We start from the raw sequence: 24,193 nt of genomic DNA, 5'->3' as shown, positions 1-24,193 counted from the left end.
CTGGGACTCTGGTTAGGATTAACCACGTTTTAAGTAAAGTAACATGTCTTCTCCCTCTAGAAGGGTGGAATGCTACCCCCGTCGCCAGAACTGGCGAGGGGGTAGTATTCCAAAGTGTATGACACCAAACACAACATGTTTTGATAAAGCCAAACCAAAGTTAGCATTAACCGCGAGGATTATAATGCACTTAAGAGTATATGGTATGGGTATGGCAGTATCACTGGAACAGCTATAAGGAAATGGTTCCGAAAGCTGCAGACAGGCTCAGCTCATGCTAGAGCACCATCTCACATAAAACCAAGCACTCTGCCTCCAGGATTGTTAAGGCCTGCCATAGGAGTGACTGATAGGTTTATATGTGTCCAGATATAGGTTTAGATATAGGTATACTATACCTAAGCAAGGGGTGATTACACCACCTTGCCCCAGCTGAGTGATCAGCCAGTTGTGTCAATTTAAGAACCAGCCAGGGGTGGCAAAAGATATGCTGCAGCCCCTGGTAGGCCTTGGATGCCCCTATGCCCTGGGCACCTATAGTGCACTGTACAGGGTCTGATAAGGTGTCCAGTACCAAATTGGTGATGTACCTAGGGTACATGGAGTCCATTTAAAGAGAGAGCAGATAGCCTGGGACCCTGATTAGCAGGATCCCAGGCCAACTAAGTCGAAAACCAGCTAAACACAAGGCAAAAAATCTGGGGTAACCATAGTCAGGTATCCACCCTCCTACCCTCCACTTGCCAGTATTCTCATCTTGTGGGGACCAGCAGCCTTCCTTACAATCTCTTGCCACCTTCTGCTCTTGCATCAGCCTCCGTGCTAAAGTCAGCCATGTATGCACTTGAGAGTGAGGCAAGATTCCAGTTAATCTTAAATGCAGTATCCCCCCACCACCCCACACCACCACCCCCTAGCTCTAAATCCCTGCTCTGATGCAGCAGGAGCTTAGGCCCAGGTGGATGCCATCTTGTGAACTTCGCTGCACTGTACCAGAGTCCTCTGACAGGTGCCCTTCTCCTCAGCTGTATAACCCTCCTTCCCCCAATACCCTACTTATGGGACTGAGGCGCTCCTGTGTTGAATTTACACTTGCACAAATCAAGCATCCTTCTGATCATACAGGGGCCCGCTCTGCACCATCTCAGGGATAGATGTTGTCATTCAACATGCCACTGTGGATGCCACTGAGGTCAGCTATCCATTTTCCGCATGTCTAGGGCTTCCTGTCTGGCTCTGCACACACCTACAGTGCAAACACATACCTCCTAGTCTTCTCTCTTGTCACAGAAGACCTGGGGAGCACCAGGCACCACCTTATTCCCTCACAATGGGCCAGAGAAGAAGAGCTATGTGTCCACAGACAGGCTGGGTAAGCGGGAAAACCAAAGCCTCTAATTTAGGTACCCTTTGCAAAGAAAATTACCTCAAAATCATTGTACTAGACCAGAAATGCCAAAAGACATAGCTAAGATAGAAAAGATGATGACTCTATAAGGAGGGTACCAAAAGCTCCAGCACTGATCCCACTCACCTAGCCACTCCTACTGAAAAGGACCCTGACATTCTACCCCAGCAGCGGAAGCCTACTGTGGTGCCCCTACGACAACCACGACCACAATCCACTGCAGTGACTTTGTCACAGAGGTAGTCTAGGGCAGAGAGTACTCCAGCTAAGGAAGAAAGATTTCTGTAGAGCAGTTTCTCTGTGGAGCCTCTCAAGGGGAGACAGTATTTCACCAACAATGGAAGTGGAGCTATCACCTTTCCCAGTCCTTTCACTGAGATGGAACCCTGAGAAAGAAGTATCTTTTCTCTTGCCACAAAGGACTGGTTTATCCTTCAAACCATGATCTTAATGGACATTCAAATTCCTATTTGGGAACTTTTGACATGTCTCACTCCTTAATGATGAAACAGTCTAGTTTGAAAGACAAACAACACAATTTTTGTTTGTCCTTCTTTTCAGATTAGCAAGAAATCTTATCAAAAACAACCAATTTAGTAGCTAAAAGGCCAGTTTAGAATTGAATTAAAAAGTAGACGTTAAAAAAAGTCAACAAAATGCACTTTCAAAAGGGTACCTGGAGTGAAAATTCTGCATAAAAGCACAACTAAAAAGCCCTACTTCAAATATTCATATATTAGAAATTGTAACGGAGTGACACTGCTGCCCATTCCGAGCCAATAAAGAAAGGAGACTAGGGGGCAACAGGCAGCTTGAAATGTAAAGGAATTAGTAAAGAAGGGGATGTTGATACAAACTTCAAAAGATTACATTGCAGTAACCATCTGTAAGGTAGTCATTTCTGGATCAACAGTTTTGTATCTAATTCAAATGTTCCTCAGCCAAGTCCCAATGTGGCTTTGAGTCTACATGACTGATGTACCCAACATTTACCCATTATTGTTGTTAGGTCGGGGAAGTTCCTCTAAAGCGCAACACCAGGTTATCAATAAAATCTCACAGTTAGTGTCTATTAAGCAGGTAACATACTTTTTCAACCCTACATGCTTTTTACAGAACTCTAAATATGATTTCAGGTCACTAAAGAAAACAAAACAAGAGCTATTGGGGACACACCTTATAAAGATTGTTCATCTTCTAATACGGCCAATGTTTGGATGTTGATTGATTGCATATTTCTCTCTTGTTCAACAAAGGCAAGGTGCACTCAGTAAGAACAAATTAAACCAGAATGAATACCGGAGTTACTGTGAGGTACTGGGGAGGTCCAGAGTTCTACAACATTGTTTGGTTAAGTAGGTCACAAAAACACTAAATAGGATGAACTGTGTGACCATATTAGGGAATAAAATCTCAACCAATAAATGCACATTATAAAATAATTTCTGAAAAGACGAAAAGCACATGAGAAGTGAAGTGCACACTAGACTGGAAATACACAATTCCAGTTACCACTGCTAAAAATGCCAGAGTCACCATTGGCTACCTGTGAATAATCCCTGTGGCTTTGTGGATGGACACACGCCCGCTTCCCTCTTTTGACTGCCCATCTCGGTTGTCCTTGGCATACATGTTCTTCTCTGAAAAATTGCAGCCCATGAAATCGAAGTGAGCAGAGTTGAGTGCAACGAGTTTAGGAAAAAGCAAGTTCTCGACCTGGTCCATCTCCTCTGTGAAATTGTTCCCGTACATGAAGCACCCACGCTTAGAGGCGTGGCCATGCAAGTCTATGTAGTAAGCAATCCCACTTTCCTCAGGAGGGATTGATTCTGTGGGAATGGTAGACAGTGGTCTCTCCAATTCGTTGTCACAGTTTAAGCTACTGCTAAGATTTGGTTCAGGATCAAGAATCCATACCGGCTGAGCCTTGATAAAGTCATCAGAGACAGTAGGTTCACCAGGGTCGTCAGCCAGCATGGGCACATCGGACGGATAGAAAACCTGCGACGAAGTGATGTAATCGCCTTCCCCACCTAGGTGGCTGATTAAATTGTTTAAGTTGTTTGTTTTCTCCATCTCGGATCCTGAGGGCTCATAGGGGGAGGAGCAGTTCTCAGAGGAAGGGTTCAAAGTTTTTGAGAATGCCATTATATTAGAAGCTAATGGAGGGACACATGCTTTTAACTCTTGGGAACTATGTCGAACCCGACTGTGAACATGATGATGAAGGAGAACTGCTTTGGCACCATAAACTGAAGGATAAAGATGAAAATCAGGATTCAGATACTGCGGGTTCAGGTTAACACCTCTGGAATCCGTTTGATAATGCCCCCTCACAACGCCATCAGGATTCAGTATTGGGATGAGCTTGAAGACAAACATGCGTCGTAACATCTGCGCGCGAGGATCGTCCTGACGAAGTATGAACTCAAGGAAGCCATTGAAGACAAAACTGGAGGGTGTCTCACCCGGATGGCCTCGGCTGCTGAGGAAAAATACCCTCTTCCCTCTGAAGCGCCAGGGACGTGGTGTTGAAGAATCTGGAAACAGCTTTTCCAATCTGGGCTCTTGGTCATCCATCCTTCCATGGCAGGAAGTGATAGTGAGAAGGTCAACTCGCAGGCCGGCTAGTGAATGGCACAGCAGTTCCCGGTGGTAGTAAATAGAATTAAGGGGACTTTGAGAGGAAATGTGTTTACAGTCAGAGAACCTCTCGTCTAATCCATTCAGCATCTCTTGGCAGTCCGCATACGAGAAAGGAAAGCAGAAAGCAAAGTAGGTGGTGGCCCCCCTGTATTCCAGGAAACGATGAACGAAGGACAGCACAAACTGGTTCTCAACCATCTCAAAAGAAGGCCTCTCTCGGATGCGTTCCCAACGTGGCTTCATGGGCAGGGTTCGAACAAAAAGGACCATGCCTTGGGCGTAAAGCTTGCTCTGCTTATTCATGTTCATGATGTGGATCTTGATCACCTTTCCTGGAGCGCCTCCTCGTACACTGAAATAAAACCAGGACCGGTTTCCATTTTCATACTCCGTATCGGCACAGTCTGGTTTGGTCCACACACTGAACTCATAATCAGCAGGCGGCAGAGAGCTCCCGAAGGCAGCAGACCCACTGCTGCCACTTCCAGTCGCGTCCCCATCGCCTTCTTGGTGTTCTACCCTCTCAACACGGGCAAGGTTCCCAGAGTCAAACTTGGAGCTGAACAAGAAGTTGCCACAACGGATCTCCATGTTCAGTCACGCACAGTGAGGGGTTTCATTCTCGTACTGGCAGCAATGCTGCTAGGAGTTCCCCAGGCCACAAAGAAATTCGCCTTTTAATCTGGTTCATCCATACTGGATACAGTCAAATGCAGTTCAGAAGTAATCTTGATTGAGCCACACACTGAGATGCATAATACTTCAAGACGACTTCTCAAGCCGTCCGTGTCTGCCAGACAACAAGGAGGAGCGCTCCCATTGGCTCATCGCAGGCTCATCGTAATGGCTCGGAAGCCCAATGGTGGGGCAAGATTGTGCATTGATATGAGAGAGTTGAATAAAGCGGTTATAGTCGACCGTTATCCATTACCTAACATAACGGAAATTATGTCTTCTTTGGGTGATGCCACGCATTTCTCCACATTAGACCTCTCATCCGCTTATCACCGGGTCAGATTACATCCTTCGTGTCAGGAATTTACTACATTTATCACTCCTTTCGGCACCTATAAGTTCCTTAGGATGCCGTTCAGTTTGATATCAGCTGCCTCGGTATTCCAAAGAGTAATGAAAGGTGTTTTGTTGGAATTAAAGGAATCAAGGTCTATTGGGACGATATTTTAGTACATGGTGTGAATCGTGGAGAACATGATGAAAGAATTTCTGAAGTCTTGGAAAGATTGAAGGATGCAAGGCTCACTCTTAGACTTGACAAGTGTAAGCTTGGTGTGGAAACGATTGAATATCTAGGACATCTGGTTTCTGGCTCAGGTTTTAAACCTAAACCATCCTTGGTAGAAGCAATTTCCAATCTTAAGTATCCTAGCTGTAAGGACGAATTAGTTAAGTTTCTGGGGATGTCAGAATTTTACAATAAATTTGTGCCAGGGTTTGCCCAAAAAACAGAAAAGATGAGGAACTTGTTAAAGAAAGGCCAAGAATTTTTCTGGGACAAGGATTATTCTGATGAGTATGATCACATCAAGAGTTGTCTTAGTCATGCTCAAGATTTGGCTAGTTTTGATCCCGCCAAAGATTCATATATTATGACAGATGCAAGCTGCAAAGGCATTGGTGCTGTTCTGCTACAAAAAGGTGAGAAAGTAGACAACACTATCCTCTTCATTTCAAGACCATTAAGAGGTGCCGAGTGCAATTACTCGGTGGTTGAAAAGGAGGCCTTAGCTGTGTACTGGGCTGTTCATAAGCTTAAGAAGTTTGTGTGGGGAAAGAGGTTCTCAGTTATTTCAGATCATTAGCCTCTTAAAGAAGGGTTTGGGAAGAAAGGCTCAGATTGCATTTCACATAGAATAAGAAAATGGGTTGTAGCCTTACAGGATTTTGAATTTGAAGTTTCTTATTTGCCTGGCGCAAACAATATACTTGCGGACTGTTTATCCAGGCTTACAGGCGATAGTGTTCCTGACGACCTGGATGATCTTTCTATTGGTAATGAAGACCCTTTTGAGAATTTTAAAGTGTGTGTTGTCCCACAAGGGGTGATCACGGAGAGTGAACGGACTGCTGAATCAGATTCTGATCCAGATCTCCAACATGTTGTTAGATTTGTGTGTGATGGTTGGTGCCAAAAGAAAGACTGTAGAGAAGAAATTAAGGGGTTTTGGTGTGTAAAAGATCAACTGTCCATACTAAATGGTTTGTTGGTTAGGGGCAGTAGACTCATACCTCCAGTGAAACTAAGACCTAAAATTATTGGTTTTGCACACTCTAGTCACATGGGTATTGCTAAGACTAAGGCGAGAGTTAGGGATGTGTATTGGTGGCCGACCATGGACACGGAGATAGAAAGATCGGTGCGTGATTGTGTGCAGTGTTCTGCAAGTGATAACATTTTGAAATGTAGAACACAACCTATGGTCATCAGAAAACAATCTGAAGGTCCGTGGGTGGATATCTCTTTGGATATTTTGGGTCCTGTCAGAGTGAATAGTCAAGACAAATATGTTCTAGTGTGTGTGGATATGTTCTCCAGGTGGCCCTTCATCAAAATAGTCTCTCGTGTGGATTCTGTTTCAGTAATCTCGTTCCTAGACAAACTGTTTGCTTATGAGGGTTTGCCAAGTTCAGTTCTTACTGACAATGGGGTGCAGTTCACATCTGCTCTTGTGGATACGTTTTTGAGTGAGAGAAGCATTGTTCACAAGCATGCTGCTGTGTACCATCCAGAAAGCAACGGTGTTGTTGAGAGGTTTATTAAGGTTCTTAAAGAAGCAATGCAGTTAGCTCTTGTTTCTAAGTGTGATTGGGAGGAGGCTGTGAAAAAGAAAGTTTGTGAGTACAGGTTCACTGCACATTCATCCACTGGCGTCACACCTTTCATTTTGTTTAAAGATAGATCTGCTTGTACCCCACTCAAACCTTCTTGGGTTTCAAGTAAACTTGGTCAGACTGCAGGTTCTTGTGATAACACGCGTGACACCACTACTTGGAAAGAGAGAGAGTTAGAGAAAATGGATAGAAGAAAGTGTGAATTTGATGAGAGGAAGGCTGTTAAAAGAACAGTTGTATGTGTGGGGGATTTGGTAAGGATCAAATTACCTGAAAGGAAGTTTGGTGTTTCTAAATTCAGTAAGCCTATAAAGGTTATCAAACTTTTAGGTAACGAAATCAGGACACAAGATCATAAGGTGTGGAACCTCAGCAGTGTTGTTGTTTGTCATTCTATTAGTGCCATGCTTGATTCCTGTTCCTCTTCATCCACGTCATCATCTGCTGGTGAAGTAAGAAGATCCACGAGGGAGAAAATTGTTTCTTCCCGCTTAAGCGGTTTTGTTACTTCTTAAAACTGTTTTTTTTGTATTTTGTTTCTTTTGCCTTATATTCATATTTTATGTGTTGTTGATGGGAGGGAGGTGCTGTGGTATTCTCCACTGTAAGCTTTCCTTACTTGATTAGCTTGAGTGTTATGTTCCAATGTGGAATGGACTTATTTACAATGTTGGGTCTCAGTGACAAGTCAGTTGCCAGCTGGACTTTGAAGGACGAGGTCTCTAGTTTAATACTTACAATAAAACTCCTACTGTTTCTACTCCTGCCTGCCTGCTCATCATTTCAACGACAATAATACACAGTACAGTAGGCAAAATGCAGAAAATCAATTCAAACTATTCAAGAATGCAAATAAATATAAAACAATCAATGGCAGTGGAAACTGAACTCTAATTCCATTAATAGCCATTACGGGTTGCAGTCTAGCACAAGAGAAATGAGAATTGAGGAGCATTCATCCTAAGAGCTGCTCAGTAGAGGCTGGCGTGAGTAACTTGGAAACAATTCTAAGAGCAGACTGATAAACAGACAAACAAGGAGCCAGCTGCTAGGATGGTTGGGAAAGACCTTGGCTTGTTTCCCAAATGGTGAGTTTTTATATATTTTTAGACAGTGGAATTGTACAGTCACTGTGATGCGATGAAAAAAGTTACTTTGAGCCATCCAATAGTAAGACAGAAAACACATCCCATAGTATACTGACTTGCACTCTACACCTATTGAATAATCCTGTATTATGTCCTACAACAGAAAACAAAAGTACAGTCACAAAAATAAACAGCACCTCTGTGCGGCCTAAGGAAGTGGCTTTCTATGGTATATAGTTGTAAATCTGTCCTCTTCAGGAACATCATGAACAGAAAGTGGTACATTTTAAAATGTTAAAGTACAAGCAAGAACATCGAGCAAACTGTATTGTGAACAGTTAATAAAAAGCTGAAGGTCACATTTCAGACTCTGTGCTGGGCTGCACCTCACACCCATTTTAAAGCGAAATTCGAAACCACAACAAGGCCCACTGTAGTAAACAGTGCATTTATAACTTTTTAGTACTAATTTAAAGTGCAGAATTATTTACTGTAAAATCTGAGTCCACACACTTATGCATTTATTCAGCCACACACTGTGTAATGCATTCACCCACTTAACCATTCATAATCAAACACTCAAACAAACTCAAGAAACAGGTGCAAAATAAATTAAAAGATAAAAGTAGATATAGCAAAACACACCTCTGCCCTATGACAGCAGACATTAACTTGAAATTAAAAAAGAAAACTAAACATAGCAGTGAGTGGCTGTCTTTGTACATAGTGTAGCACTGGTTTAAAGTTCCAAAATGGCTGCCATGTTTAAAAGTAAAGTGTTGCCCGTCTTGGCACAGTAAAATAATGACTCACTATGCACAACATCTTTCCAAGATGGCAGCACAATAAACATATTGCTTGGTGGCCATCTTGGAATGGTTTTGTGCATAGTGTTTAGTTGTAGCGATCCAGGATAGCCGACACACTGCTTAACAACACAGAGGCAATCCTGGAATGGTAATACAATGATACACGTCAAGATGGCCACACAATTTGGACACTGTGGACACGCAGGATGTGGTACACTGCAATCAAAAGGAGCAGAGAGCATGGAGTTCGGTAGTACTGTTTGGGCAGCTGCTGAATAATCTAAGAAAAAACAAACAAAATAAACAAAGGAAAAGGAAAGTAATGAAAGGTAACCCAGAAAAGATGAAAATTGCGAATTTTCCCACCAGCTCTGGAGTTGGAGCACATTCAATTTCATACCGATGCACTCATGTGCTCAGGCAAAATGCCATCACCCACAGGGCAATAGAGCTATTGGGTGAAATGGCCTGACCCACTGATCCTTGCTGCACGCTGTCATGGATGGAAGCCGAATGTGAGTGACACTCGATCAGACCAATGGCAAAAGAGGACTGATTAAAATCGTTTCTATGTATGTGCATGTGTGTGTAAAGGTATATATGTACTAATGGCTTTTATTCCAAACACCTGGCAGACTACTAAACCTGCCAGGCTATCCTATGAGGTTGCAAGGATGATCGCAGTGCAGATCTTCAACCTCAAGGGTTAGTCAACATTGATAACCAACACCAAGCCCCTGTCTACTGAGGTGATCTCTGGAAATACATGCAACAAATTACCTGTCTACAGTATAGTAACAACCCATCATTAAAGGCCTTTTGGCTGTAACAGATGTGTTCTACAATAAATAAGTCAGCCCTACTGCCTTTGTTGTGACTTTTCATAATAAACAAATCAGACCTCTAGCATCTGACATTACGTTCCCCAATTAACCAAGTAACCATACAGCCTTTATTTCTGACTTGTCACCATAACCAAGTGAAGCCTGCGGTATTGAGCATAGGCTTTCCCACAAGGCAACCATCAGGCATACAGTCATAAAATTACATAGATATAGGTATCTACAGTTGGCAAAATATTATATAGCCCCTCCTAACAGGTTAACAAGGATTATCTCAGTGAAAACCATCTGGACCCAGGGTTTGCTGAGGGGAAGGTGGGATAGTTAACTAATAATATGTGAGACTGCATGGGACAAAACACTTGTTTACAACCTTTAACACAATGTAATAACAATCCACCCTTAAAGGCCTATTGGCTTTAACAGAGGCTTTTCACAATAAATAAGTCAGACCTTTTGCCTTTGTCACACGTTTTTATAATACAAAGATAATCTCTAGGGCATTCAACATAACAATTGTGAACCAATCATGTCTTTAGTCATTATCATTGCTTTTTTTCCCATAACCAACTCAGGCCTAAGCAAAACTAACTTCCCACAAGGTAACCATCAGGCACACCGCCATATAATTATGAATTTACTCAAAATTATAGTTAGCAACAAAATGTAGAAATCATCCTAAGAGCATCTCTTAAACATTTTCATAGTGCAAATCTTCCAACCCCAGGGATTGGCAAAGGGGGCAATCAACCCCAAAACCCTTGTCTGCTACATCTGTCTGTGTCATTCCATCTAACAAAACACCTGTCTCCTGTTTGTTTTTTTTTTTGGGCAAAGACATTTATTGAGGTTTGCAACACATACACAGCATTCGCCTACAACCCTGAGGCCGGCCGCCATATATTCCAATACTTTATCAAAAGAAGTAGACAATTGTCCTACTTGGAGGTCTTGGTCGGTACCCATTCAATAACATTGTTGCAGGAAGTCTATTTCACATGCTTGAGAAAATCTGTGTACGTCTTTCTTTTATACGTTTATAAAAACCTTGAACAAACTTATGACTCTACAGGTGTGTCAAGCAACATTTCTGTCTCGTATCCCTGTTGTTTCCTTCACAGCGGCAGAATAGTCCAAACTTACAACCCAAGTACAATAAGTCCCAGAGGTCTACAAGGGAGGGAATCGATACATCTGATAAGCCCATACTAACCACATTATGCCTGGTCAGCTACGTCGTGCTGTCTTTAGTCCATGTCTTCTTCATCCCCTGAGCTATCAATGTCTTCTTCTGGTAAGGGTTCACATATGTACCCCCGGTAGCTATTCCACGGCATCCACACCTTATTCCACTTACGAGGATTGGCCCTCATTTTATATACCGCTCTTTCGATCACTAGAAGCATGTCCATATTCCTGCACCACTGCGCCAAAGTCGGTGTTTCCACAGCCCCCCATTTCTGTGCTATATCCCGTTTGGCTACCATTATTCCCACAGTAGCCCATTGCTGCCCCTGGTGTGTCAAATCATTCAGACCCCACACGTTCAGCAGACAGATGCGCGGGTCGGGTGTAAGAGAGACCTCTAAAGTTTGGGAAATGATATGCAACACATGTCGCCAGTAGTCAACAATAACCGGACATTCCCAAAGTGTGTGCAGCAGTGTACCCTCCTCCCCACAGTTCCTGAGACAATATGGGTGGTCGGCCCTATGTATTCTATGCAGTGCGGTCCTAGTAAAGTACACTCGGTGTAGTATTTTAAACTGCACCAGTCTGAATCGTGATGAAATACCCGCTTCTTTGGGGGATGCCAGCGCTGCGTTCCAATCTGTGTCATCCATCGCCCCAAGTTCGCCCTCCCATTTTTCTCGTAATTTACGCAGTGGGTCCGGTAGGTTATTTATCAACTTCCGGTAAGTTAGGGAAGTGGCACTAGCCTCCATGTAATCAGTTAGGAGGCGGTCCTCCAGCGGAGACGATTCCGGTACCTCCGTACCTATTTCAATGGCCGCCAGTAGTGCATGTCGTATCTGTATATAGCGATAGGTTTCGTTCGGGCCCAAGTGGTATTGTTGTTGAAGGCGCTCGAACGGTATCACCCCCTCCTTTGTCCATAGGTCTCCTACCGTGGAGATTCCTATATCATCCCACTGTGTGAAACCTTTGCTATGCCTTAATTGTCCCAAGGCCTTGGTGTCCCATAGGGGTGAGAGTTTGGTTATAACCCCCCCCCATTTGAGTCTAGTTTGTGCTCTATGCCACAGCGCTACCGTGTGTTTAGTTGGACCTATTAGTTTTGCCGCAGCACCTTTATGATATAGCGGGGCTAGTAAACTGTAAGTGCCCAGTTGTGTCCTATCCGCCAGGTAGGCCGGGTCGTCCCGTGGGGACATGGAGCCATTGGTTTACAACTTTAAGTTGTGCCGCCCAGTAGTACAGTTGCACATCGGGTAGGGCTATTCCGCCATCATACCAGCCCCGAACAAGCTTAGTGTTTGCTATGCGGGCCGGACAATTGCCCCACAGCAATCCGGTTATTTCAGCCGTCACCTTTCGGAAATAATCGGGTGATATAATAACCGGTGAATTTTCTAGTACTGATCCAGCGGCCTATAGAAAATATGCCATAAGCAACGCTACCCAACTCTATAACCTACAAAATAAATTTCTACACTAATTCATGGACCCATTTACTAACATGACATATTTGGGCCTACTGAATCAGGTGGTCAGATTAAACCTAAATATACTTTATTTACAAAATATATATATCTATATACATTCTACAGTAAAAATATCATTTGAATGAATTCTAATTATTTAATTGACCACCATTTGGCGATGGCATCTAGCTAATAGCAACCTGCACTTCTGAACAATCAAGACCAGCTTGTTTGTCAAAAGTAAGATTTTATTAACTAATTTATGATATTTCAAAATATAGTTTTATAAATGCAATTTTATTAGCATTAAAGTAAGCATGTTTGAAAAGATTCATGAGAAGAATACAGTTTTAAGCAAGAGAATCATAATTTGAGTGAGAATTAAAAGTTTAACATTTCTAAAACATAAGTCCCTAGCTAAGCTAAATAAAAGGAAGTTATAGTAAAGTTCTTTGAGGATTCTTACGTGCTCCACGCAAAGTCCAGCAGCACTTCATCCTCATCGGAAAGTCAGAAAGCAGCAGCCAGCCCATCCCTAAGGGCATGACTTTTTATACCTTTCTATGCTAGCTAATCTAAGTAAAGGAAAATTTTCTGAAAAACTACGACGTCCCATTGGCTAAGAGTGACAAGTGACATGTCACCCACATTTCAAAACTTCCATTAGGTCACATTTCTTTAGGACCATTGTCTTTTCCAAACGTGATCTGGAGCTTCCTTGATTTGCAACAATTGTAAATCACTGTTCTCGCTGCGTCCATTACACTTCCGCGGATGCCAAGTTAGAGCTGACAAATTGTTCTTTTCTACCGGTTTCTGACCTTGGCCACGTCCGACAAAATGATGACAACGCGTCAGATTTGCTCAGTGAATGCAGCTTTAGTGAACACTTTTTCAAAATGGGCATCTCGTGATTCTTGTAGAAGTAAAATTCAGCTTTTAGCAAACTCGAGCAAACTAGGCCCAAAAGCAGGCAACTTAATTTTCTAGTATAAAACAAACACAAGAAAAGTATTAATGTAAGAATTAATGTTGATTCTGTAACCACCCTTCATTCTCTAAATGATTAACCCTCCCAATTAGTCTAATGTTACCTAGCAATTGCAAACAATTAAAGCAGCATTTTATATCTACCAGTCTTCATAAAATCTATGAAACCTTATGTGCACCTAGAATAGTAGAAATGACACCACATAGACAAGGAAAGCAAAATTAAGCACATGCCTCTTTTAGGTTTGCTGCAATTAGTAATGACAAAAACAAAAACAACAAATTATTTTATTATTTTGCACGAACAAAAGATGCAACACTTATGCACGTTTATGAGCACATATGTTAGTTCCCCCATGTGTAAAGTTTAATCTAGATTGAATTAGCATAACACATCAAAAATCATTAATTTTATTATTCATGTTATGGAAATGTGACTTTGCGAGTTTAAACAGAATTCTGTTTTCTATCCCGTTCCATCAACTCCCTCATCTGGTGATTAACAAATCACCACACCACCACCCAAATTTTGGTAATTTAAACTTCCGAGAAAATGATTCAAATTCATTTGAGTCAGTAAATCCTTAAAAACCTGTGTCTGCAAAATCCTCGGAATTGGCATAGCGTTCTCTGTGCAACTCCTGTAACTCAATCTCCCTTTCTTCTTCCTTTTTGAGTTTATAAATCCTTCTCTTTTCTTTCACTTGTTTCTTTCTTTTATGCAGCAAACAACCAATTTTTGTCATGATAAAAATGAATATTATTATAATCAAAGGTGCCAAAATCTTGCCAAGAATTGAACTTCCAATGTCATGGAACCAATTTTTAATTGCTTGAAATCTTTTTGAAAGTTTTTCTGTAAAATCATCTTCTTCTAAGGGAATTATCTCTGAATGCATTTGTGTAATGTTCTTAATGTACATCTCAATGTTCTTACTTTCATCAGGTATATATGTGCAACAATGTTGCACATGCAAAATGCCACAGACTCCTCCCTCTTTTGCTAGGAGTATGTCTAAAGCAAGGCGATCTTGAATCACCATGGATCTGATTGCAATTACCTCAACATTCACTAATTGGAATCCATCAGCTGTGTCAGTTGATAATCTGTCAACAATTGTGGACAATTTTCTGATTCTCCCTGCATTTAGGGTTATACCAACAAAAGGTATCACTGCTTGAAAAATGTCTCCCAAAACTTCTGTGAAAGTTTCTCTTTTGACTCTATTTTCATAATTATGAATTTTGAACAATCCTTCTGAATTTCTGTCAACATGAAACACTTTAGGAAAAACAATTCCCACATAACAAGTTCCATACCAATGGTCTGGAAGGTTGTAGTAGGCCTTGTCACCACAAACAAAATAAATTCCAGGAAAGATTGGATCTTTTCCACCTTTGAATCCCCAACCTCCCAAAATCTGGTAAGTATCTTCACAGTTACTTGCACCTACAAAGTAATTATCAAAAAGTGTATTATCTCTTCTAATGCAAAGCTTTCCACTAACTGGTTTGTCTATGTGAATTGCAACATTTTCAAGCATTTTGCCATTTAACTTCTCATCTTCTTTCTGCCAGAACCTGGACTTAGTCTGCTTGACTACTTCATTTCTTTTATAAATTGCTCTCCTTTCCTCAACCAGGTTCAAAAATTTCTTTCCCTCAGCACTTAATTTGCAGGTTAGATTATTCTTGTAAGCATACTCATAAGTGAGTTCATTAGTAACAATGAAAAATTCCCTCATCTGTTTAGCTTTCTTATGCTTATTTAAAGCACCCTCAATTTTTATATTTGCAAAGATTTCGTCAAAATCTGAATAATAATATTCTAAGCGTCCAGTTTGATAAAATAAGCTAGTTAACACACTACATGTTACACCATATGTAAGAGGAAGCATATTGTATGTCACTCCCTCAGAAACAGAAGCAGGTAACTTTACACACACATAACAATCCTTTGCGCCCATTACTTTGACATATTCACTCAAAAGCTTTGTGAATGTATTGCTGGAAAAATCACTAATAGATTTATCTTGATGAATGCTAGGTTGATGATTAATAACTTTTGCAGATGCACTATGTTTAATTTGACTAACTGAAGCTTTACTTGTGTTGTTAACTTTGTGTATTTCTCTATTCATCTCTAAAGGAATAATCACAGCTAAAACTAACCAGAGCAGAATTAAAATGAGCAGACACACCAGAGTCATCTTACAGCATCTTTTGAAAACAGAACACCTTGAAGTGCTCTCCTTAATATAAGGCATTTTTTTTAGTTTAGTTTTGTCTCAAAAGAAAAACAAAAATTTATTTAAAAAAAACTAATTATTTATACCCCCCCCTTTTAAAATACTTTTTTTTTTTTTTTTTTTTAAACCCTAAACAAGATTTCTTCGACCTTATGTCACAATTAAGTTTTCTTCAACTAAACAGTTTTTCTTCGACCTTATGTCATCTAACAAGATTTCTTCAGCCTTTTGCCAAATTAACAAGTATGTACTTCAATCATTGTCACTAATTTCCTCGATTTCGTCTTCTTCCTGACTACTATCATAAATGTCAATGACAGGTGGAATTACTAAATAAGTCCACTCAGGAGACTTGTATTTCTGGCTTGGTCTTATTATCCTTTTTCCTTTTCTTGACACTACTTCAATTTTCCTTCCAACTCCAACTTCTTTTCCAGGACTCTTTTGACTACTGATTTCTTCAACTTGCTCTTTTGGTTTCTTGATCAACCTGACTCTCAATCTTCCACCAGGCCAGTAGTCTGCTTTTCTCACAAATTTCTTTCTTGGTTCAGAAGCATTTGATTCTGACTTCCAAGCCCTTTTCCTTTTGCTTTCACTTTCACCATCCACGTCACTTTCTTCAGTTTCGTAGTCTGAAATTTCAATCGACTCAGGAACTTCTCTATTCGGCAGTTTCACTCCTTCAGGAACACCTCTTTGTTTTCCAATACTGGTACTTGGTAATTCGTCTTTGTCTTCTTCTTCAATTACCTCCAACTTCCCAGATTTTGGATTTCCGTTCCTTACTCCAGAGTTTGACTTCTGCTTTTCGATACTCTCCTGGTCTGAAACTTCTTTCTGTTTCGCTTCTCTGTTTCCAACAGAACTAACTGTATCCTCAGTTTTCTCTCCTTTTAACAGATTCTCTTCACCTTCAGAATCTATTTCAATAATTTCCAAGTCTTTTCTTGTCAGTTTTCCATTCCCAGGCACAGTTTCCAGATGTCGACCTTCCTGTCGATCTTCAGAATCTGGATTTGTTTCACCTTCTACTTCAGAATCAGAATCATCTGTAGTATCACTTTCAACATCAGAACTCTCAGGAGTTGGTACTGGAATAGTATGACTAGGATGAATCCAACGTTTCAATCCCTTGCATTTCACTGCATTAGTAGTGATCAGAATTATTTGCCTAGGCTTCTGCCACCTAGGAGCCAGACAATTTCTTCTCCGATGTACTTTTGTTCTGACCCAATCACCAGGCCTCAGATCATGTGTCAAAACGTTTTCATTTGATTGTGCTTCAGTTCCCACCTGATTAGATACAGAAGTCACTATATCAGATAACCTTTTACAGTAATCCAAAATAGCACTGTCATTTATGCTCAACAGTTTGCCTACAGGTACAAAAGCTTGCCTCATAACTCTTCCCATCAAAATTTCATGAGGACTCAAACCTGTCTTTTTATCTGGTGTACTTCTCAATGACATTAGAACAAGTGGAAGAGCATCTGTCCACTTTACACCTGTTTCAAGACACATTTTTCCAATTCTGTTTTTAATTGTTCCATTAATCTGTTCTACTACCCCAGATGCCTCTGGTCTGTATGCACAGTGTATCTTCTGCTCAATGCTCAAAGCTTCACATATTAATTTCATCAATTTGTTATCAAAATGACTTCCTCCATCACTCTCAATAGTGACTGGAAAGCCGTACCTTGGGATAATTTCTCTGAGCAGCAGTTTTGCTACTGTAATTGAATCACAATGTCGTGTAGGAAATGCTTCTACCCATCTTGAAAATAAACAAACAATCACAAGAACATATTTTAAACAATTGTGTAAGGGCATTTCAATGAAATCCATTTGTAACCTGGTAAAAAGACCACCTTCTCGACCAATTACTCCTGTCCCCACCACTGATTTTCTGTTTGGATTCATTTGTTGGCATGATAAACACCTTTGACAAAAAGATTCCGCAATTGTTCTAAATTTAGTATTGAACCAAGTCTCTCGGAAAAGTCTGATCATAGAATCTCTTCCAAGATGAGCCGGACCATGATATAATCTGGCCATGTCAGCAATCAAGCAATTTGGTAAGACTACTCTACCATCTTTGTAAACCCACACTCCATCTTCATCACGTGGTCTACAATCTGATCTTAACCACAGATCCTTTTCCTCATCATCTGCTTCATTTTGTAAATCTCTAATCTCATGCCATGTTTCTACAACTGTTGTTAGCATTAATGAATTTGAATCAGATTCTTTACTCTTTTCCCGATTGTATGCACAACCTTTTCTTGCGCAGTACTTTGCTGTTTCATCTGCATAGGCATTGCCTTTTGAAATATAATCCACTCCTTTAGTGTGCGCAGCACACTTTACAATTGCGATTTCTTTCGGCAACTGTATTGCTTCAATTAATCTTTTAATGAAAACTGCATTTTTAATTGGCGACCCTGCTGATGTCATATAGCCTCTCTGAGACCAGAGTTGTCCATAATCATGCACAACTCCATACCCATACTGACTATCAGTAATGATGGTAACTCTTATATCTTTTGATATTTCACATGCACGAATCAAAGCAATCAATTCAGCCACCTGTGCTGAACGTATTCCTTCAAGACATGATGCTTCTTCAACATCTGCAACTATACAGACAGAATATGATGCTTTTAAAACACCTCCCTCTGTCCTCAGACATGAGCCATCCACAAAGTAGACAACATCTGATTCAGGTAAAGGTACATCTTTAATGTCCTGTCTTGGTTTGGTACAAAATTCCATAACATCTAAACACTCATGTTCTATTTCAACATCATCGATAATTTCAGAATCAGGTAGTAATGTAGAAGGATTTAGATTTAAACATCTTGAAATCGAAACATTATCTGCTCCTAATATGATTTTCTCATATTTTGTCAATCTGCTGCTTGTCAAATGCTGAGTTTTACCTCTTGTCAGTAATATTTCAACTGAATGAGGCACAAAAACTTTCACAGGAAATCCCATAATGATTCCCTCACTTTGTTCCAGACTGACACTTGTAGCTGCAACTGCTTTCAAACAACCGGGTAATGCCTTTGCAATAGGATCAAGAACTGCAGAAAAGTATGCAATAGGTTTCTTTAGATTCCCATGTCTCTGAATCAACACAGACAATGCACATCCTTCTCTCTCACTGCAATACAGCTCAAAATCTTTCTCATAATTCGGCATACCCAAAGCAGGAGCTTGACATAAACTCCTTTTCAAGTTCTCAAAGGATTCCATCTCAGCTTCATTGAGAATAATTGGATCCTTTACATCAGATTTTGTCAATCTCTGTAATGGTTTCGCAATTACTGAAAATCCACTTATCCATTGTCGACAGTAACCAACCATTCCCAAGAACATTCTGACCTGTCTCTGTGTTCTTGGAGGTTGCATTGCCTGAATCATTTTAATTCTCTCAACTGTTACTTGCCTTTTTCCCATTGCAATTCTGTGACCAAGATATTTCACTTCTTGTTTGCAAAACTGTAATTTTGCTGGAGATACTTTATGTCCCTCATCTGCAAGATGATTCAACAGTATTATTGTGTCTGTCACACAATTTTCTCTTGTCTTAGCAGCTATCAACAAATCGTCGATATACTGCACCAACGTAGACCTACCAGGTAAATCTAGGTTTTCCAAAGATCTTTTTAACAACTCATTAAATATTGAAGGACTTTCTGTGTAGCCCTGAGGGATTCTACACCATCCGAGAGTCCTACCTTGGAATCTGAAAGCAAAGATTTCATGACTGTCTGGATGTAAGGGAACAGTAAAGAATGCATTGCAAAGATCAATGACAGTGTACCATTCCGCATCATGTGGAATCTGATACAAAATAACTGCTGGATTTGGAACCACAGGGCAACATGGAACAACAATCTGATTAACCTTTCTCAAATCTTGTACAATCCTATATGTTCCATTTGACTTTTTAATTCCCATAATCGGTGAATTACAAGGACTACTCTCCATTTCCTTTAAAACACCTTGTTTGATAAATTTTTCAATCACAGGTATAATACCCTCAATTGTTTCTGCTTTCATTTTGTATTGTGGTATGTTAGGAAATTCTATTCCCTGCTTCAAAGCAATTTTGACTGGATCGACATTTTTCATCAGACCCATCTCATTCCCAGTAAAATCCCATATTTCAGATTTCACTGTTTCCTTGAGCTCTTCAGGCAAATCTTTCTTTTCAAATGCAGGAAACAATTTTGTTTCTTCTGTTTCCATCATCATCATTGTCATTCTGTACAAACCATCTTCCTCCATTGTTTGTAACTCAACCCCATCAGGAGAACAATATATTCTACAATTCATTTTGCACAGTATGTCTCTGCCCAATAAATTCACTGGACTACTGTTACAAACCACAAACCTGTGTTTGTCTTTAAAATTTCCAATTTCAACTGGAACTGGATCAGTCAAATCAGTTTTAATTTGTTGATTGCTTACTCCAACAACTTGGATGGTATCCCCAGAGAGAGGTAGGTTTTCAATTTCTACTGATCTAACAGTAGAACGGGTAGCACCAGTGTCCACTAGAAAAGTAATGTCTACATCATTAACTTTCCCATTTACAAATGGACCAGACTGGTCAACCTCAAGAGTGGCTCCAACAACACACTCTTCCTCCTCTCTCGGGCACCGTCAGCAATAATCATCAGAATCACTATCTTGGCTTTCTGTTAACAAAAATTGTTGTGAAGCATTTTGCATTTGCACCCTTTGCAGCTTTTGTGGTTTTATTACCTGTTCATTTCCTTGAAATCCCACACCAGAATTATATTTTTGAACTCCCCCACAATTCGGAAATGGTGGCTGTGGCAATTGATTCTGACGGTTATTCACCTGTTGCTGCAACTGTCGCTGAATGTTTAACTCGTTTAACCCCTGTTGCATCTGTAGCTGTTGCTGCAGGTCAACATCATTCTGCATCTGTGGATTTAATAATGGATTCTTTAAATTTTTAGGAGGTTTAGGACACTCATCTCTCCAATGCCCAATTTCGCCACAATTAAAACAAGGTAATCTTTGTTTCAACTCTTCAATTTTTGGACTAAATTTTCTTGCAAAATTATTACCTTTAAACTTTCCTTGTATCTGGTTCGTATTTCCAGTTTGAACAAAATTTGTGTTCTTGTTACCCATGCTGGCAATTTGTTGCTCAGCCACTTTTACCTGAGCCCACATGGCTTTTTCTTTGAGTTTCTTTTGTCTCACTTCCAATTCATCGCTACAATACTTAGCTTTTCTCAATATATCATCAACAGAAAGTGCTTGCCATCCAACAATGCTGTTCCTGATCATGTCTGCAATTTCAGGTTTTAGGCCATAAACAAATCTATAGACAAAATGACTCATGTCCTTTTCATCCAGCTTTTCATAGCCACTGTATTGTTTAAAAATGAACAGTAACCTCTCGTAAAAAGAATGAACTGATTCTTTTGTTTCCTGACTTGTCCTTTCTATTTTAACCCAATCAACTTCTTTGGGTGGAATTTTATTTTTCAACCAGTACATTACTTTTTCGTAAAAATCCATTACAAGAGGATTTGGAGCACCTGTTTCTTTGTTTCGTTCAGGTTCTGTTTTTGGCCAACTTATTGATATTTTGCATTCTGTCCAAAGATCTGATGGAACGACAATGTCGAAAAATCCATCCAGATCAATCCATAAAACTTTTGAGACTTTGATAAACCTATCTACTTGCCTATACCATTCTACTGGCTTCTCCCTTAATTTCGGAAAATCATTTGTGAACAGTAATATGTCCTGTCTTGACCATGGGACATGAACATATCCTCCCCCTGCAATCTCTCTCATTGGAAATTGTTTTGACAGTTTTTCCAATTTCTCCTCTTCCTTCTTTTTCGTCCATTTCACTCTCCACTTATTCAATTCTCCCAGTTTTTTAATGTAAACAATCAAATCTTTTATGTGCAGTATTCTTCCCATTGAGTTCAAACTCTCAATGTCATTTTCTGAAAAGTCTAATCTGTAATGTTTTGCAAAATTCTTTTGTTTACTCACATCAATTTCAAGTTCAGCTGCTAGTTCTTCTAACTGATCATATTTATTCTTCGTTTTCCATTGAATACTTTTACAAATGAACAGTAGTTCATCATCTCGATAGTAATTTAAACTATCAGGACCAATGGTTCCTATTATTAATTCCTCAATATTTGCTTTTAATTTAGCCACATCAAGCTTCGGTGTGTTCACCCTGACTTCAGGACTCCCTACATCAGATTCTGCACCCATCGGTGTTTTAGGAGATAAATCCTCATTAAAAGTTAAATCTGGCATTCTCGATCTTGAAGAGTTTATTTCAGATATATCTGAATAAAAATTTTCAGCAACTTTCTGAATTTCTTCATTTAAAGGAATAGTTAACCCTGTCTTATTTGTTTCTCTTTGCTCAAAAACAGGCTGAACAGGACCAATTGTTACTGGAACTGTCACAGCTTCCATGCCTTTTGTTATTTGTCGAATTAATTCTTCCTTAGATCTTAAATATTCAGATGAATCAACAGCCTCAACATTTCTGGTTTCTCTTGTATATTCTTTTGGAGCTTCCCTTGCCCTTGGAGTCATTGAAAAATGTCTACCTTCATTCCGAATATTATCAAATTCTGGTCTTCTTGGAGTTTCAATAATTTCACAATTATTTGGATAAAGTTTTGGAGTTTCGTTAATTGGAGGTGCACTCGGTGAAGTTTCTGTAGAAACCACCGGAGTAGACCATGATCTAGGAGGTCTCAAAGGCTGATTATTTCTAGCTGTAGTGTATATTTCTTCCATAACTACATCTTCAGATTTGCTTTCTAAAGGAGCACTATTTCTTTTTTCATTAGCTTTCCCAGCGGGAGTACCCAAAACCATTTCTTGAATTAAATACAATCCTTCGCTCATGTTTCCCTGTCTCCACATTCGCAACCTATCTTCATGAGTTTCTCTTCTCCAAACTGGAGTTTTAGAAGGTCTTTTAATTCCGCTTGCTTCCCTTTGTAATTGATACATCTCATCCTCCCACTCAACTAAAGCTTCAAATTGAGTTGGTCTCGGTTTTGGACTAAGAGCATTCATTTTCTCTCGCAAATTTCTCAGAACCTTTACATTAAATGAACCATCATCAGGCCAAGTTAGAACGCCATCATTCTTTGTATAGCGTTTCCAGCTATCAAACCATAAAACAGTATGATATCCATATTCACCTTCCATGTACGCTGCAGGTGTTTTGTACTTATGAAGTAATTTACCACCTCGCGTTTCTATTTTCTTGTCAGGCGAAATTAAATTTTTAAGTTTCTGAAACAATGTTGGCTTTTTCTCAACATGTTTAAAATGATAACTCATTTTTAAGAGTTAAAATTTATTCACAAATTCGTTCATAAAATGTTTCCGTAATGTTCCGCAAAAGCAACCAATCCGTGCGCGAAACACACCAACAATCCAATGACAGTTGAGCTACGTCATTTTTTTGCTCAACTAATAAAAATGGAGTTTTTCTGAAGGACCAATCAGCTTACTGGTCGTCAGAGACTCAAGAACCAATTAGAGTACAACTTGTGACGTAGGTCACCCAATCCCAGCGCGGCTCTGTGACGTACACAGCAGCTGTGGTTTCTCGTTTCTCACTCCTAGCGCTTACCCCTCCTTCACAAAATCTTTTCACAGCGCCATTTTAAGAACGCTTTTCAGTGTAAATTAATTCTTTAAACAATGACAATAAGGACTCATCTGTTTATTTCACTATTTAGGATAGTTTTCACACATACAAGTATTCACACTTCGGAATAGTCGGCGCTATTCTCACTAAGGATAATTTTCAATTGTCAGTAGAGCAACTCTTACCCCACCCTTCTAACACGTAAAATTATGAGCTCGTTTTCCTCTGAACGCACCGCGAAGTGACAGTTCGAAAGTTCCACTTGAACATAAATTACAAATCAAACTCGCACTTTCACACGGAAAATTCCCTAAATTCAAACACACATGAAATCCGTACAGGACTCTCACCTGTTTATAGAAATCATGCACCGTTAGCAAAATAACGACGTTATCCGTACAGGACTCTAACCTGTTTATAGATATAAAACATGTACCCTTACAGGACTCTAACCTGTTTATAGGTAATCATGCACCGACATTACTCTACCCTTCACTCAAGCTCGAATATACCTAATACTCTTATCACAGTGAGTTTTATGGAAGGCGCTTTGTCCCTATTCTCATGCTGCTCTAATTTCCTAGGCAATTCTCACTATACAAGATTCGCACCTAGCCCTAACACTGTGTTGCACGGCGACAACACCTGTGGTACACGGCGATACCACTTGTGATACTCGGCGATATCACTGCAAACAGAACAGATGACTTGCGTGACTAACTTCTCGTCACACAATCTATACCGGTATAGCTTACAGATAGCACGAAAAACAAACTCAACATGTGTTAAAACATTGATCCTATTTCCATACCATAACACCTTAGTAGCCCTTAGCAACCAACATATTACCTTGGTTACCCTTAGAAACCATCAATTTCTGCTACCAGAGAATTGATCCAGCGGCCTATAGAAAATATGCCATAAGCAACGCTACCCAACTCTATAA

At 40.1% G+C, this 24,193-nt stretch overlaps 1 protein-coding gene across 1 annotated transcript; it reads right to left on the bottom strand.

The window, feature by feature from the left end:
- Positions 1-2,950: 2,950 nt before the first annotated feature.
- LOC144773953 (cytosolic carboxypeptidase-like protein 5) lies at positions 2,951-4,645 on the bottom strand. Its single transcript, XM_078659005.1, has one exon. The coding sequence runs from the start codon at positions 4,643-4,645 to the stop codon at positions 2,951-2,953; it is 1,695 nt and encodes a 564-aa protein (XP_078515131.1).
- Between the last annotated feature and the right edge of the window lie 19,548 nt (positions 4,646-24,193).

The sequence above is a fragment of the Lissotriton helveticus genome, chromosome 8, assembly GCF_964261635.1.
Source record: "Lissotriton helveticus chromosome 8, aLisHel1.1, whole genome shotgun sequence".
NCBI classification, from domain to species: Eukaryota; Metazoa; Chordata; class Amphibia; order Caudata; family Salamandridae; genus Lissotriton; species Lissotriton helveticus.
This window is presented reverse-complemented; position numbering and strand designations above follow the sequence as displayed.